Genomic DNA, 14,390 nt, shown 5'->3' with positions numbered 1-14,390 from the left:
TTTCCTGAATAGAGCAACTAGGTTCTATCCACATTAGATCAAATAAATACATCTATTGGTTAAACGACAGCAGAGAAAAGCCAGGCCATTGCAAAACATTAGAGTATTTGTTTACTCACTGCCTAACTAGTATGGAAACCATCATGTACACTCACAGAATTCCTATGCCACTTAGTTAGTTACAAAGGCAGATTCTCAAAGGTTATCCAGTTCCAAGTTGTGTGTGATGCATCTTAGTCCAGTCTCGTTCCACAGCTGCATAATGAAGTGACAAACTCACTCTCCTGCAAAGAGTGGAAGAAAGCTCCTTCAAGACTATCCAAAATCCCTTTGAGTTTCTCCCTTCATCCTCAAATTGTATCCCGCCTAGGCATTGTCTGCACTAGGGAAGTCTAGGTTACACAGTGATAAGAATGCCTAAATCCTGTTTACACTACAGCCTCTGTGATTACTTCTGCTAATGGGGCTGCACTGGCTGTGAGTTAAAGGTACCCATTTTTTAAAAGCTTACAGAGAGGGCCAGGTTGGTGGCTTTTTGTTTTATTAAATGATTAAAGAGCAAGCTTGATTTCAAATTTTAAACATACCATTGGAATGTCTTTTAAGCTGTATTTGGGCTAATTTATATTAGAGGGTGAGAGCAACACCTTAAGAGGGATAACGTGGTATCCGAATTGACTACCAGACTTGACATCACAAATCTTTACCCTTCCCTGTGGTGATTTTTCACCCATTAAAAGCAGATCGTCAGAGGAATAGGAATGAAGTGAGAACAAAAGCTTCTCCAATGGAATCTTACATTTAATATTAACATTAAACAAAATTAAACTCCTCTTTAAAAATAAGCACCAATACACTTGAAGCTGTGGTATAATCATTGTGATTGTTTGTTCAAGTTACTTTTTAATCCTAAATTACTTCTGTTGTAATTCTGATAATTACTATCTTAACTGGAGAACATTAACATAAATAGAAGTTAGGCAAATACAGGACACACGGACACCAAACAAAACCACAGCTGGTAACAACAAAAATCACCATCAATTAAATAAACCCACCACTAATGGTCTGGCTCAAAGAGCAGGTGGACATGCTGTATGCCTGGTTCTCACTTGTTAAATGTAGCTAGTTCCTTAGGAATAAAACCCCAGCTTTTCTGTGGTTCTTTTAAGTTAGATGTTTGATATAATATTATTTTGCATTAACAATTCCTGCCTTTGATTTCTGGTTGAATGTAAGGGCTCGGGCTGCTGCTGCCAGCAGAGTGCACAATCTATATAGCGCACAGGTCACGCTGGGATGCTCAGGGAGGAGTGCAAAGTAGACCAGAGCTACAGATAGTTTTCCAGCAGAAGTGAGAGCAGGGTGAAGAACTTATTATCCCTGGAGCAGCCAACAGGCTGGAACTGCTGTCAAAAACGCCTTTTTCTCACAATAGTGATGCCATGTATCCCTAACCACTCCTTTTCTACCGGAAAGATAAAATATGTGCCAGTGATTCTGTAGGGCTGCATTCCAATCACTTGCTCACCTTGTGTTGCAGCATAAAACTGCCATTTTGGTCACTAGAGAGCATTCAATACAGTACTATTCTTTGACCAGACATGAGTCAATTCCTGTATTTTACTTATTTATTCTACAAATTTCAGCTTTGATAATTGTGTTCTGCCTACAGGTGAATCCAATGTCAATTGGATATAGTATTTTTCACTTCCTGCTGTCCAAAGCTACCGTGTTCCATGGAATGATCCCTCTATATTGTTTCTATATCAGTTTACAAACACAGTGTTGGAAATCCTTAGGGGCACACACAGTCCCGTGGAAGCCAGCAGAACTGCTCTCGTGAGCAAAAGTTTGTAGGATCAGGCCTATGATCTGTAAAGTACTTTTAGATCCTTCAAGGTTAAAAGTGCCTCCTACATTACAATAAACATGATCTGATATTTATTCTTTCACATTCATTTTGTTTTGGCTGGGGGTTTTCACAGTTAAAACAAGTGTTTTCAAATTGCCTGAATGCTGATATGACTCAGTTTCCATGTGACTTTGAGTGTGGTTTTTAAAATGCCTCTTAACCAGCTGGCCTTGATGGCTGTTTCCAAGCCATTTCATTCTATTATGTATGAATATATTTTGTTAAACTTCAGTTGCCTGAAGTTTTTGAAGCTACAATTTTATTTTTTCTCTTTTGCCATTTTCATTTTACCATTGTCTCAAAACACAAATTGGACAAGTTCATTTCTAGGAACAAATGTGTTTTTCCCCTGACAAAAAATGTTATGGGAAAGAAAAACAAATCTCATTTTCTTCAAGTGAAATGATCAGACTCTGAGCTTCTTTCTCCCTCCTTTTTGTCCATTTTCTAAGGTTTGGTGAAATAAAGGAGGAGGACGTAGTACGGCATGATGGGAGGAGATCTGATGGGTACCTGGAGCACATCTTTAAACATGCTGCCAAGGAGCTGTTTGATATGGATGTCAAGGAAATCACCTACAAAACACTAAAGTAAGTTGGATTTTGGATCTCTGTATTAATAGGATGGGATAACATGAACCTCAGTGCAGTAACTTGTTTGCATTGTCCTTACATAAGCTACCTGTAAATTCACCACTGGAAAATCACTGTTACTAACTCTTGTTTTATTAATAATGCTTCTCCTTTGAAGATGGAATAGATATTTGTTCCTCAATCTCCACCCAAATTTTTATTTAACCCACAACACTTAGGAACTAGAAGTCCTGCCCATTCATCCTCAGGTTATCCCTTTTGCCTTCTATCATGTGAGCTCTGTGGGCATGTACTGAAATGCTTGTATCATCCTGTTAGTAATCCCCAAGGGATCTGAGGGTTTAGAATTTTCTCTGTCTCTCTTTACAGAAACAAGGACTTCCAGGAGGTCACCCTGGAAAAGGACGGTGAGACAGTGTTGCGCTTCGCAGCCGCGTATGGCTTTAGGAACATCCAGAACGTGGTCCTGAAGCTGAAAAAGGGAAAGTTCTTGTATCATTTTGTGGAGGTTCTTGCCTGCCCTGGAGGTAAGAATGATACTGGATCCATGGTGACTTTTTTCTGTTTCTTTGAGTATCATGGGAAGGTTCCAAAATGAGCTGATCCTTATTTTAACGATAGTAAGATGTTTGCCACTCCACCATCAAATCTGAATGGTCCAAAATAAAACACACCTGTTTAGGCTTTCTGAGAGTCCATTCCATTTATTAGGTTGTCCAAAATGAGAGGGACAGTATTTATTTTCTGCTGGGTGACCTGTAAGCAGCTAGCCCAGAGTGCTGAGGGGTTGTCTGCCCTTTTGTGACCATACTGAGTTTCAATGGAAGGCCTCTGAAATACAGAGTTGAGGGCAAGAGAAGAATGTGGGACCTAGCTGGCGAAGAAGGGAGGGGAGGAGGAAAAGAGATTGTTGCTTTGGAACTCCCATCAACATTTGGACACTTGCTGACGATAGAATCATTTTTAAAGGTGAACAGTGACTTTTAGCAGCATCAATGGGGCTCCAGCGGCTCTGCGAGGGGGGGGGGGGGAAGCGGGGGAGAGGCCGGAGGAGCCTCCCCAGCTGGGAGCTCAGGCGGGCCAGACAGGACAGTCCCGCGGGCCGGATGTGGCCCGCAGACCAGAGTTTGCCCACCCGCCCCCAGTCCTTTAAATAGCCGCCGGAGCCTTGGGGAAGCGGCGGGGCTCCCGTGGCTATTTAAAGGACTGGGGCGACAGAGGCAGCTGGAACCCTGGCCCTTTAAATAGCCCCTGGAGGCCCCCCCCCCCCCCGCTACCCTAGGACTCTGGGGGTTATTTAAAGGGCCCGGGGCTCCCCTGCTTCTACCGCTCCGGCCCTTTAAATAGCCGCTGGAGCCCTGGGGGAAGCGGCGGGGCTCCAGCAGCTATTTAAAGGACCAGGGTGGCAGAGGCAGCTGGAGCCCCCCGCTACCCCAGAGCTCTGGCAGCTATTTAAAGGGCCGGGGCGGTAGAAGCAGGGGGAGCAACGGACTTTTCAAATAGCCCCCAGAGCTCCAGCAGTAGGGCTCTGGTGGCAATTTAAAGGGCCTGGGGCTCCAGCCCCTGCTGGGAGCCCCAGGCCCTTTAAATTGCCCCCCTGGGGAAGCCGGGCCATCCCAGTACAGCACACCGGCTCTTGCCGGTATGCCGTACGGGGGCGTACCAGCTTACTTTCACCTCTCTGGGTAAGGGGGTGGGGCTGCAAGCTCCAGCGGCTGCGCGGCATCCTTACACAGCAGCATGGTAAGGGGGCCAGGCCGGGGCTGGATAAGGGGTAGGGAGCAGTTGGAGGGGGCGGAGGTTCTGGGGAGCGGTCAGGGGATGGGGAACGGGGGGGTTGGGTAGGTGTGGGAGTCCCAGGGGTCTTTTGGGGTGGTGGTGGATGGGGGGTCAGGGCAGTCAGGGGACAGGGAGCGGGGCGAGTTGGGTAGGGGGTGGGGTCCTGGGGGGCAGTTAGGGTGAGGCATCTTGGGAGGGGGTGGTCAGGGGAAAAGGGGGGGCTGATGGGGTGCGGGTTCTGAGGGGGGAAGTCGGAGGCAGGACGTGGGTTGGGGTTGGATGGGTGGGTGGCGGGGGGGAGACAGGCACGTGGGGCTTGTACTCACCGCGCGGTTCCCTACCGGGTCTTTGGCGGCACTTCGGCGGCGGGTCCTTCACTCACTCCGGGTGAAGGACCTGCCGCCGAAAACCCGGAGTGAGTGAAGACCCCCCTGCCACCGAAGTGCCGCCGAGGACCCGGTAAGGAACCGGTTCTTAGGATTTTGGTAGTTCATCACTGGTTCTTCTCCCAAACAAACTAATCCCGTCTCATGGCTGTGGTGTTCTATTTTTAGGGTGTTTAAATGGAAAAGGCCAAGCCCAGACTGAAGATGGAAAACCTGATAAAGTATTGCTCAGCCAGATGGAGGAAGTGTATGCTGCAATTCCTGTCAGGCTTCCAGAAACCAGCATGTATGTGCAAAAGCTGTACCAGGACTGGCTGGAAGGGATGGACTCCAAGAAGGTCCAGGAAACTCTGCACACCAAATACTGTGCAGTAAATCAAACAGCAAGCAGCATGGATATCAAGTGGTGACAAATCAGGCTTACAAAAGATGAAAAAACTTGCATAGGTTAGTTATGAACTCAGCACTGGAAACATTCTATGCAATTGAGGATGCTATGCACTAGCCAAGTGTACGACCAGTACACTTTCTGAATTGCGGAATATTACTTACTTAAGCAAAGAACCATTGCTCAATTTTTTATTTTGAATGCCTTGGTTCCCTACAGGGTCTGTTAGACTCTTATTGTGCTTGACCTCCTGCATATTTGGGACTTCCTTGTTTAGTTAAGGTCTGATCTTGCAAGGTATGGTGAGCACCTTCTTCTAGGTGTACAATGCCCTCGACTCGGAGTGAAGTTAATGCAGGTTGAGGATTCTCACCACTTTTACAGAACTGGCACCCTCAACCAGGAGCTATTGTAATCCTTATGTATGTGATTCCTTTCACCAGGCAAGAACAGCCACCCTGGTTAGAATTGTTGTGTTAAGTGTACCATAATTTAGAACTCTTTTTGCCTTGTTAACCAAAAAATGAGGATTTTACACAAAGCAACCGATGAAAAATGTAATTGAAAGATTTAATTGACTCCTTCTACCCCTACACAAAAAAAAGGTTTATTCACTTACCAAAACATTGGCAACAAGCTTCCTACAGACACACTAACCACAAGGGAGAACATTCTGATATAAATGGAATGTCTTTAATAATACTAAATGGTTGTAATACAGTCCTTTCATTAAGGATTTTTGCTAACAGGCTGGTTTGTACAAATAGTTAAACCGTGTTAATCTCTCTCTTCAGAAACTTTCATCGTGAATTAATCTTTTCTGTAACTTTTATTTTCTTTTGTCTGACTTGTTTATGAACGCGAGATATGGTGACCCCATCTGAAGACAGGCATGATGTCGCCATGTGCCCTGCAATCTTCACCCTACATCGGTTCTATGCTAGACCTCAGTCCTGATTTACAATACCTCTGCTACTCCATTTCTGGCTAGTCCTGAGCATACACAGTGTCAGACTGAATCCAGAGACCAGATAAATTTGTTGAGTGCCTCTAACTAAAAACTTAATTTTGGAACATTCTTGAGCTGATAAGAATATAATGTAAACGGATAGTGCTAGTTTGGGGGCATTTTTACGTACATTACATGGCTGCTTAATTTAACAAGCTTAAAAAACGGTGCTTGATGGATGTAACCTTCTCTACAGCCTCGCAGTTCAGGGAGGGATGTTTAAGGATGTGATGTGAAATTCCAGCCATTACAAGGCTTCCACCAGATTTCATAGCAGCCTCATGCTTGTTTTGATTAGTGGCTCTCTCAAAACTGGAATGATTTCAGCTTTCACATTTTATTGAGAAAATATGAATGGGGTTTGTCATGATCTCAGGAAATGCATGAATGCAAATCTTGTGGATTTCTTAATATCAGTTACTGTACTTGTGTGTGCACAAAGCTAATAATACAAGATCTCGATTAAGTATATTTGAAATCAGGATCTACCCTTGGAATGTGGGAAGTGAGGCATTCAATGCTTCCAGTCTTCTTCTTTTTTAATAAAAATAAACTAACAGCAGAGTCGATCATATTCCTGTTGGAGGCAAATGCGAGTTTTTGACTTAAATAGGAGTAGGCTCAAAACGAGGAGGGGAAAAAAAGGGTGCTGAAATATGTGGACTTGCTGGAAGGGACAACTGATTTAAAATGAACTTGTTGATGTGGTTGCAGGTTTCATCTAAGCTTCCTTTACTTTAATAATACTTTATTTCAATGCAAAAGGCATGTGGATCTGACTTGTATGGCTACCTGCATGCAGAGTAAACCTTCAGGTTTGTTTGTTTTTTTTAATAAAATGTTACATTTGACGCAATAACTGAACATCTAGAGAAATCTACCTCTGTGCTAGGAAAAGAGTTTGGAGCAGCAGGGAGATCCTGGAAAACCTACACATCCAAAAAAAATTTAAAATTGTCTGTTAAAGAATGATCTGTGGATTACATGAAGCTTGTGAACATCTTCAGTACTTGAAAGCAACATGACCCCTTCAGTTTTAATTTCTTGATCTATTCTGATATCCCCAGAACCCTTCAATGGAATTACATTGTAATTAAGTTTTATTGTTCTAAGTTAGTATATACATATATTTTTATATGTATATATATGGCTTAAAACTGGTTGATATGTTAATTTATATATATAGCTTCAGTTCTGTGTACAGTTTGTTTATTTTTGTAAAGGAAAATGTGGATATACTTGACAATGTGAAAAACTGGTTCTCAGTTTAAATTTTTGATTAAAATTTAGTTCTTCACTATGCTGTGAAAGAACTATCTTCCTGTGGGAATCTTTAAGTAAATCTAGAGAGTAAGAACAGCTTCATCTCATTGGCAGCTGCCCATCACTGAACAAAAACCCTCTCTGCCATTTTGCTTGCACACACATGCCTGTTTCATTCAATAGATTCTCTTTCCATACTTGAGTTTCCACAAGAACAGTATCAGATGAGACAAGGCTGGCTGTAAAATACTAGTTGTTCTTTCCCATTATATAAAGGGAAATTAAGAAGATCATCAGATTAAGAATTCACTTTCTTTCAGCTTCTCAATTTGAAATGCTCTGCACTTAAAAAGTAGCGGTGTAACAATCTCTTAGAACTATTACATGCCACAACATCTCTTTAAAAAAAGAGTGCAATTTGAATGCTCATCCAACAAATAGCTGTAGTGGCTACATATAGTATCATTAGGTGTTCTATAATTAGGGATTGTGGGAGTTTTCTGATTTCTTTTCAGTGTTTAATTTTTAGAAAAATTGAGACTATTTTTGGAATAAAAAATCTGATTTTATCATTTAAAAAAAAAAAAAAGTTTTCCATTAACTGTCAGTTTGTGAAACATTCAGGAACCTCCTCCGCAAAGTTTAACATTGCAAAAATCATAATTTTTCAGTGTTTTTCAGAGAATCTCTAAATTTTTTGCTTCATTGAGGTTTCAGCTTAAAACTGGAAACCCTTATGATTTTAGGTATGTTGGGAATGCTCATCAGGTATCTAAGATCAGATTCTAGCCTTTACGTCTACATTAGGAAAGTTACGCCGTGTTGACAATGGGTGCAGCTAGCTAGCTTCTGAAACTGTGCTGAACATAATGTAGTCCTGTCTACACTTGCAATTAAACTGTTTTGCAGCAGCAGTTTATTTACCTTTGTTGACAGCACCCTGAATCACCAATGTGTAACGTTCCTAGTGTAGTCACAGCCATAGTGCTTTACTTCTCAGTTGAATGTTGTGCTGGGACAATTCATCGCTGAGTACAAAACAATGTGGGGTTTTGCTGTGGATTTTTTTTTTTTTTTTTTTAAGGAAAACTAAATCTGTGTTTAAAAATCTTTGGCAAAATGAAAATGCTAAACTGTATTTGGAGGTTGTCTTTAATGCCATAAAATATCCCAGACATTTAATGTACTGGTAGTGAGAGGAGTTGTATTATAGTATTCGTCTGAGGTCTCTAATGGGAAGGGTAAGTGTTGTAAAGACATCTTGCCAAGACCTCAGAGATAAGAGAGTTTGCCTCTTAGCAGCCATTGCGCCAATGTATTTTTGTTTGTTCACAATACTTCAAGTGAATACGATCTGGGACTATGATAGCTAATAAATACATGTCTGTACACAGCTCAGCAGCTTCAACTGGATGATATTTGGATAATGTTCAGTTATCTAAACTCTGGTGCTTTGTATTTCAAAAGGAGCATGAACTTGAATTGCCCTAATAAATATCTTTGAATCTAATTTTGTGATTTTGTTTAGTTACATACATGGGCCTCATCTTATTCCAAGGTGCATATTGCCTCGACACAGACACACATCTCTCTGAAAGCTTAGCAGCCCTACACAATGTACTTCCTACAAATGTTTGTTTTTAAAATGTTTTGAGATGGTCATTAACCTAATGTGAGGGGAGGAGACTGTCCTTCCATGTCCCTTTCAGAGACCAGAGTCTGAGTGAGCCCATATCTCACTATCCTGCCAGCCCCTCCCCAGGGCTGAGTGTGCTGATTGTCCAAGGTTGTTGGTCCCGATCAGTCTGGCGAATGAGATACCAGCGCCACTTTTCTTTAAGCTTATTGCACAGTCATTAAACTGCCGAAAGGAAAATAAATGTTCCTCATTTAGAGTTGCCTTTAGACACACGGCAATAACAATACTTTAATCCACTGTTGATAAGACATCTGGACTAAAACACTACCAACTCTTCCCAGTCAAAGTATGCAAGCAAAAACCTTTCAGCTAATTGTAGGAAATGTTCAGTTACCCTCACTTACAATAGTACTGTGTGACTATGTAAGCCAGCCAGATGGCTCCTGTGGGGTTCCTAACTTTGAAAACCATTATGGGGAACAAACTGGTAAGTAACTGATTATACTGTAGCATCAAGTACCTACACTGTAGTCAGTTCATTTAAAGCACTTGAATGCAAAGACTTGTACTCTGATTCTGCAACTAAGGAATTTGCTGTATAATCCATCTCCTGGGAGCAGAATTGTGCTCCAGAAGCCAAGATTTAATTTTCAAAATAAGTTTGTAGCCATCAAGATTGGGAAGGACTTCCCAAACATGAGACAAATGTAACTTTCTGCTTTGTTTTCCTGAGTCTGTAAACAGCACCTCCAAGGGCGGTTTCTTTACAAAATTGTTCTCGGAACCTACAGTGTGAAATTCATCCTGGTGTGGGAGATGCGACAAAGGGCCAGATTTTTAAAGTTATTTAGTCACCTAAAAATTCAGATAGGGGCTTACTGGGATTTTCAAAACCACCTAGGTGCCTAACATCCATTGTTATCAGTTAGGTGTTTTTGAAAATCCCACTAGGTACCCATCTGACTCTTTGGGCAGTTAAATACTCTTTGCATCTTTTAAAACAGTTGGTGGGGTTACCTGGGCAATGTAAGGGAAAGGAAGGGAACTGCCTGCAGAACGGAGGGCTCTGCATCTATGCACTATGGAACTCTCAGGTCGCCCCAGCATAAACTGGCTGGAAATAGAGAGCAGGTGAGGGGATCTCAGATTATGTGGCGCCAATGACTCTAGGGAGTGGTCTCCATGCAGAGATGCAGCTTTTTAATAGGTGGTTTTTAAACCAAAGCAAAAGCTGGTCTGGATCAGGAGCGCCGCCAGCTTTTCTGCCGCCCTAGGCCGCGGAAGGTCCCACTCCGAAATGCTGCCCCCCACAGAGGTGGCGGACAGTCCCGCCGCCGAAATACCGCCGTGATCGCTGCCCCCCAAATTGTAGTGCCCTAGGCGCCTAATGGGTTGCGCTGGCCCTGGTCTGGATACTCTTATCTTGGTTTAGTTTAAGTCAGTTAACAGCAGCTTTAAACTGCAATACGTTAAACTGAACTGTGTGTGCTCACAGTGTAATTAACTCGTGCAAATCTGTGTAGAGAGGCCTAACCCCACCAGTGTCCAGGCAACAATAATAGTGACTTTTAAAGGACACATTTAGAATGCAGTATAAAATTTGACTAAACCGCTCTTAAAAAACTAAAATTCAGCTTTTGAATAAAAGGTTTTTATATAATTAGGCATCACACTATACCAGATTTAAACAAAACCTGTTTAAAATTTAAGGGCTGAAAATGTATTAGGTGAAATGAAACAGCAAAATAATTTGTATAGGAACCATAAGAACACGGTGCAGTGTTTATTTAAAGTTTTTATAAAGCACAAATATTACCCTATTTGGTATCAGAACGTGAAGAATAATGTGATAGTGCAGTGCATATATGAACAATCTTGTTTAAAAGAGATTGTCTTGCAAAAAAGTCACTACCAACAGAAGTATTTATTTATTCAGCCCCTTTTATTTTGTTATGTAATGTCTTCCAACTTCGGAAATAAGCACTTACCTGCTGTGCCAATATCTGTAATTATTTTTTTAAAAAAGAAAACTGGCAAAAATACCGCGAACAAATAAGGTTCTACCGAGATTTGAACTCGGATCGCTGGATTCAAAGTCCAGAGTGCTAACCATTACACCATAGAACCAGATGGTGGCAGCAGTCTCTGTTCTACTGGCTAATAACAATTATTGGCTCATTCTGCAAATCTGTGTCACGTTTTGCTCCCATTCATTAAAACAGAGGTTCTTTGCGAGAAAATTTATCTAAGTATAGACTTTATTCTTCGCTAAATCTCACTCCTCCTCACCTGTACAATATGTTGATTGCACTGATCAGTCTCTCTCACACATTAAAGTGGCAAGGAACGTGCCTCAGACTGCAGCTTTGATTGTTAAAAAAAAAGGCAAAGCTGTCTCCTGTTTTGATACACACAAACTAGTGCTGTGCATGCAAAACAATGTGCCCGCTGCATTGCTGACGCAGCATTTCGAACTGAACTCGCATACAAGAAGCAGGCACGACGCAAGCCAACCCGCTTCTGATGCTTTCAATCAGATTTGTGGGGCTGTTTCATTGGGTGCTTTTATTATAGAATATTATAGTCCTAGATAACATTTTAAAGCTAAAATGTGAATAACAAAAGATAAATTCACAGATAGGCCCAACACAGTTAAAGTTAGATAATAAATACTGACTTTTGCTATAGTTAGGGTTACTTGCATTTCACTATAGAAGGAGCAAATGATTCTCGCCCCATAACTCATACACACTACAGAATTCTTCTAGCAACGTTATAATGACCTCACACTACAAGCAATTACTAGCTTTAGCTTATATTTGAAGGTAATAACAAGAATCACAAGAAAATAGATATAGATATAGCTATAAACAGCCTGCAGTTTGTTTTCTCCTTTAAATAAAATTTCCTTTCCATTTTCCAGTGACATCCAATACATGTATAATATTCAATGTATAATGTGCTATAACGTGCCTTTTTTGTCGTTTTAAATATATTTTCCAATTAAATCCACAGTTTTTATATTTACTTGGCAGTAAAGAAAATATAATAAATAAAATATGAAGACTTTTAGGTTCCATTGAAATAATATTTATATACTTAATATAAGAGCATACTTACTTGGCAATATTTAGTACAGAAACTAAGTCATACAATAAAACCTGGGGGGAAAAGTCTAGGTTCCACCGAGATTTGAACTCGGATCGCTGGATTCAGAGTCCAGAGTGCTAACCATTACACCATGGAACCACCTGACTACAACTTCAGAATTGATCCTATTGAGGTAATATCATAGCATATGTTTTTTCATAGATATTTGTGCTATTTTTCCCCTATGTAAAATTCTACATATTAACTACGTCCTGAAGTAATCCAGCAAGATTTACTTCAATAATAAACAAATTCTTTTTAAAAAGAGCCTAGAAATACATGGCATTTCTGTACTGCTTTCCTAGGGCTGACACTGATGCCTTTTTCTTTTTCAAAATTCAGCAGATTGCCTACTTTTCGATGGAATTTCTTATACATATTGCAATTTTGCACGATTTGCTTTAAATTATGAGTTTTACATTTTTGCCTACGTGTTGCATTTTAGTCCACATTATTTATGCTTATTTTTTTTCCTTCTGTGCAGTTTAGCTCGACATATTTAATGGTGCAGTTTTGCTTGCCAAGTAGCAGTTTTGCTATATGTTACCTGTAGCATTTTACAATCCATTACGAGTTCCATGTTGTATTATGTATTTTAAGTGGCTTCTAAAGATTTCCCTCATCCCCCCCTCCCATTTTATTAATACTGTTGATATTGTAGATTTTCTTTAGTAACCTAATTTCAGTAAGAAAAAAAAAAACACTTTGGAAAAATCACAAACTGAACAATGAATTACTTACCCCACAATCTCTTTGGAATTATTCCTAATGAAGGTACCCAATCTTCAACCAGATGTGGGAGGGGGAGGAATCCTGCAAGATGCAGCCCTTTGGGATCCATGTTTCAGAGCAGATCCAATGGCAAGATGAGAGCTTACCAGAGCCACGCCTCACAGCTGCCCTCTAGTCTCATTAACTTCAGCCTCTTGCAGGATCAGACTTTAAAATAAAAGAATGTAAGTCAAATAACGAGTATTAATCATAATAAATTATTGGCAGTAAACGTGTAGAATCAGAGTGAATAGTTGTGAATAATAACCTATGCCGCAGTTTACTATGATAAAGAGAAAAATAAAAGATTAAACAGTAACACTGAAACATTAGTCTGGCTATCTGTTTTGTTGGTTGGTTTTTATTCTGTTTTTTCAATGCTTAACACAATAGATCATCCATAAAGCCTCTGTGTGCAACGAACTACCATTAGTACTCATCATAATTAATCATAGGCTCTTTGTGCATTATTAATTATTATTATTATTATTATTATTATATCTGAAGTAATGGCCCATGAAGTACTGTTGTAGATACAAATATATTTTCACTATATGAGTATTATACAGCAATGACTTTATTGTCCCTTAAATCAATAAATAATATCACAAAATATTATTAAAAATGAATAATAACTGATAGGTGTATGCCCTCAAAACAGTTTTTGAGTAAATTAAGTGATAGACTATTGCCCAACGGAGCATTCAGGTGAAATAACTTTAGCTTTAACATAAGTATTGAAAAATGTCACTACAATAAATCAACACATTTTTAAAGGAGAAAAAAGGTAAATAGCAGAGGATGGTTTCGATCCATCGACCTCTGGGTTATGGGCCCAGCACGCTTCCGCTGCGCCACTCTGCTCCACGACATTAAGCAGCCACTGATAGCCCTTAGAATGTCATATATCTAATTAGTGCGATTTCTTTTCTCTGTTGCTGGCGATGGTAGCAATCGCTGAAATGGCTGTGCATAGATACTCAAGAACTTTTCCATCTCAGCAGCACGCTTCCACCCGCCCTCCCCTAACAATTTTGCTCCCCCGCAGGGCCAGCTTTAGGAAGTGTGGGGCCCGATTCGAATACCCGGTGGCGGTCGGGGTCTTCGGCGGCACTTCAGTGGCGGGTCCTTCACTCGCTTCGGGTCCTCCGCGGCACCGACGGACCTGCCGCCGAAATGCCGCCGAAGACCCGGAGTGAGTGAAGGACCCGCCGCCGACGTGCCGCCGAAGACCCGGACCACCGCCAGGTGAGGAAAAAAATTAAAAAGGAGCCTAAGTTAGGCGCTTTTCCTTAGGGCGCGGGGCCCTCTTAGGCGCGGGGCCCGATTCGGGGGAATTGGGGGAATCGGCCTAAAGCCGGCCCTGCTCCCCCAAAATGTCCTGTGCAATGGTTGGGATACAAATATTCCTCTACTCAGTAAAGTTGGAGCTTCTAATGTCTCCCTCTGAAATGCCAAAATGGGATGACCATGTCTATTAGATGAGTTTATCTGCAT

At 41.2% G+C, this 14,390-nt stretch overlaps 1 protein-coding gene and 3 non-coding genes across 5 annotated transcripts in view; 1 reads left to right on the top strand and 3 right to left on the bottom strand.

The window, feature by feature from the left end:
- The window catches only part of NARF (nuclear prelamin A recognition factor), a 29,989-nt gene extending 21,146 nt beyond the window's left edge, over positions 1 to 8,843 (top strand). For both annotated transcript variants that reach the window (XM_065415128.1, XM_065415129.1), the window contains 3 exons: positions 2,368 to 2,505; positions 2,878 to 3,035; positions 4,842 to 8,843. In XM_065415128.1, the coding sequence (XP_065271200.1) occupies positions 2,368 to 2,505; positions 2,878 to 3,035; positions 4,842 to 5,083 (538 nt within the window). In that variant the 3' untranslated portion in view covers positions 5,084 to 8,843. The remainder of the gene's footprint in view (positions 1 to 2,367; positions 2,506 to 2,877; positions 3,036 to 4,841) is intronic.
- Positions 8,844 to 11,027: 2,184 nt separating this feature from the next.
- On the bottom strand, positions 11,028 to 11,099 carry TRNAQ-UUG (transfer RNA glutamine (anticodon UUG)). Its single transcript has one exon. It is a non-coding gene; the product is annotated as a tRNA-Gln (tRNA).
- A 1,050-nt stretch (positions 11,100 to 12,149) lies between these two features.
- TRNAQ-CUG (transfer RNA glutamine (anticodon CUG)) lies at positions 12,150 to 12,221 on the bottom strand. The gene has a single exon. It is a non-coding gene; the product is annotated as a tRNA-Gln (tRNA).
- Positions 12,222 to 13,685: 1,464 nt separating this feature from the next.
- TRNAM-CAU (transfer RNA methionine (anticodon CAU)) lies at positions 13,686 to 13,757 on the bottom strand. The gene has a single exon. It is a non-coding gene; the product is annotated as a tRNA-Met (tRNA).
- Between the last annotated feature and the right edge of the window lie 633 nt (positions 13,758 to 14,390).

This window comes from Emys orbicularis, chromosome 13, assembly GCF_028017835.1.
Source record: "Emys orbicularis isolate rEmyOrb1 chromosome 13, rEmyOrb1.hap1, whole genome shotgun sequence".
Lineage (NCBI taxonomy): Eukaryota > Metazoa > Chordata > Testudines > Emydidae > Emys > Emys orbicularis.
The sequence above is the reverse complement of the archived record's forward strand: the minus strand, read 5'-3'. Positions and strand labels throughout refer to the sequence as shown.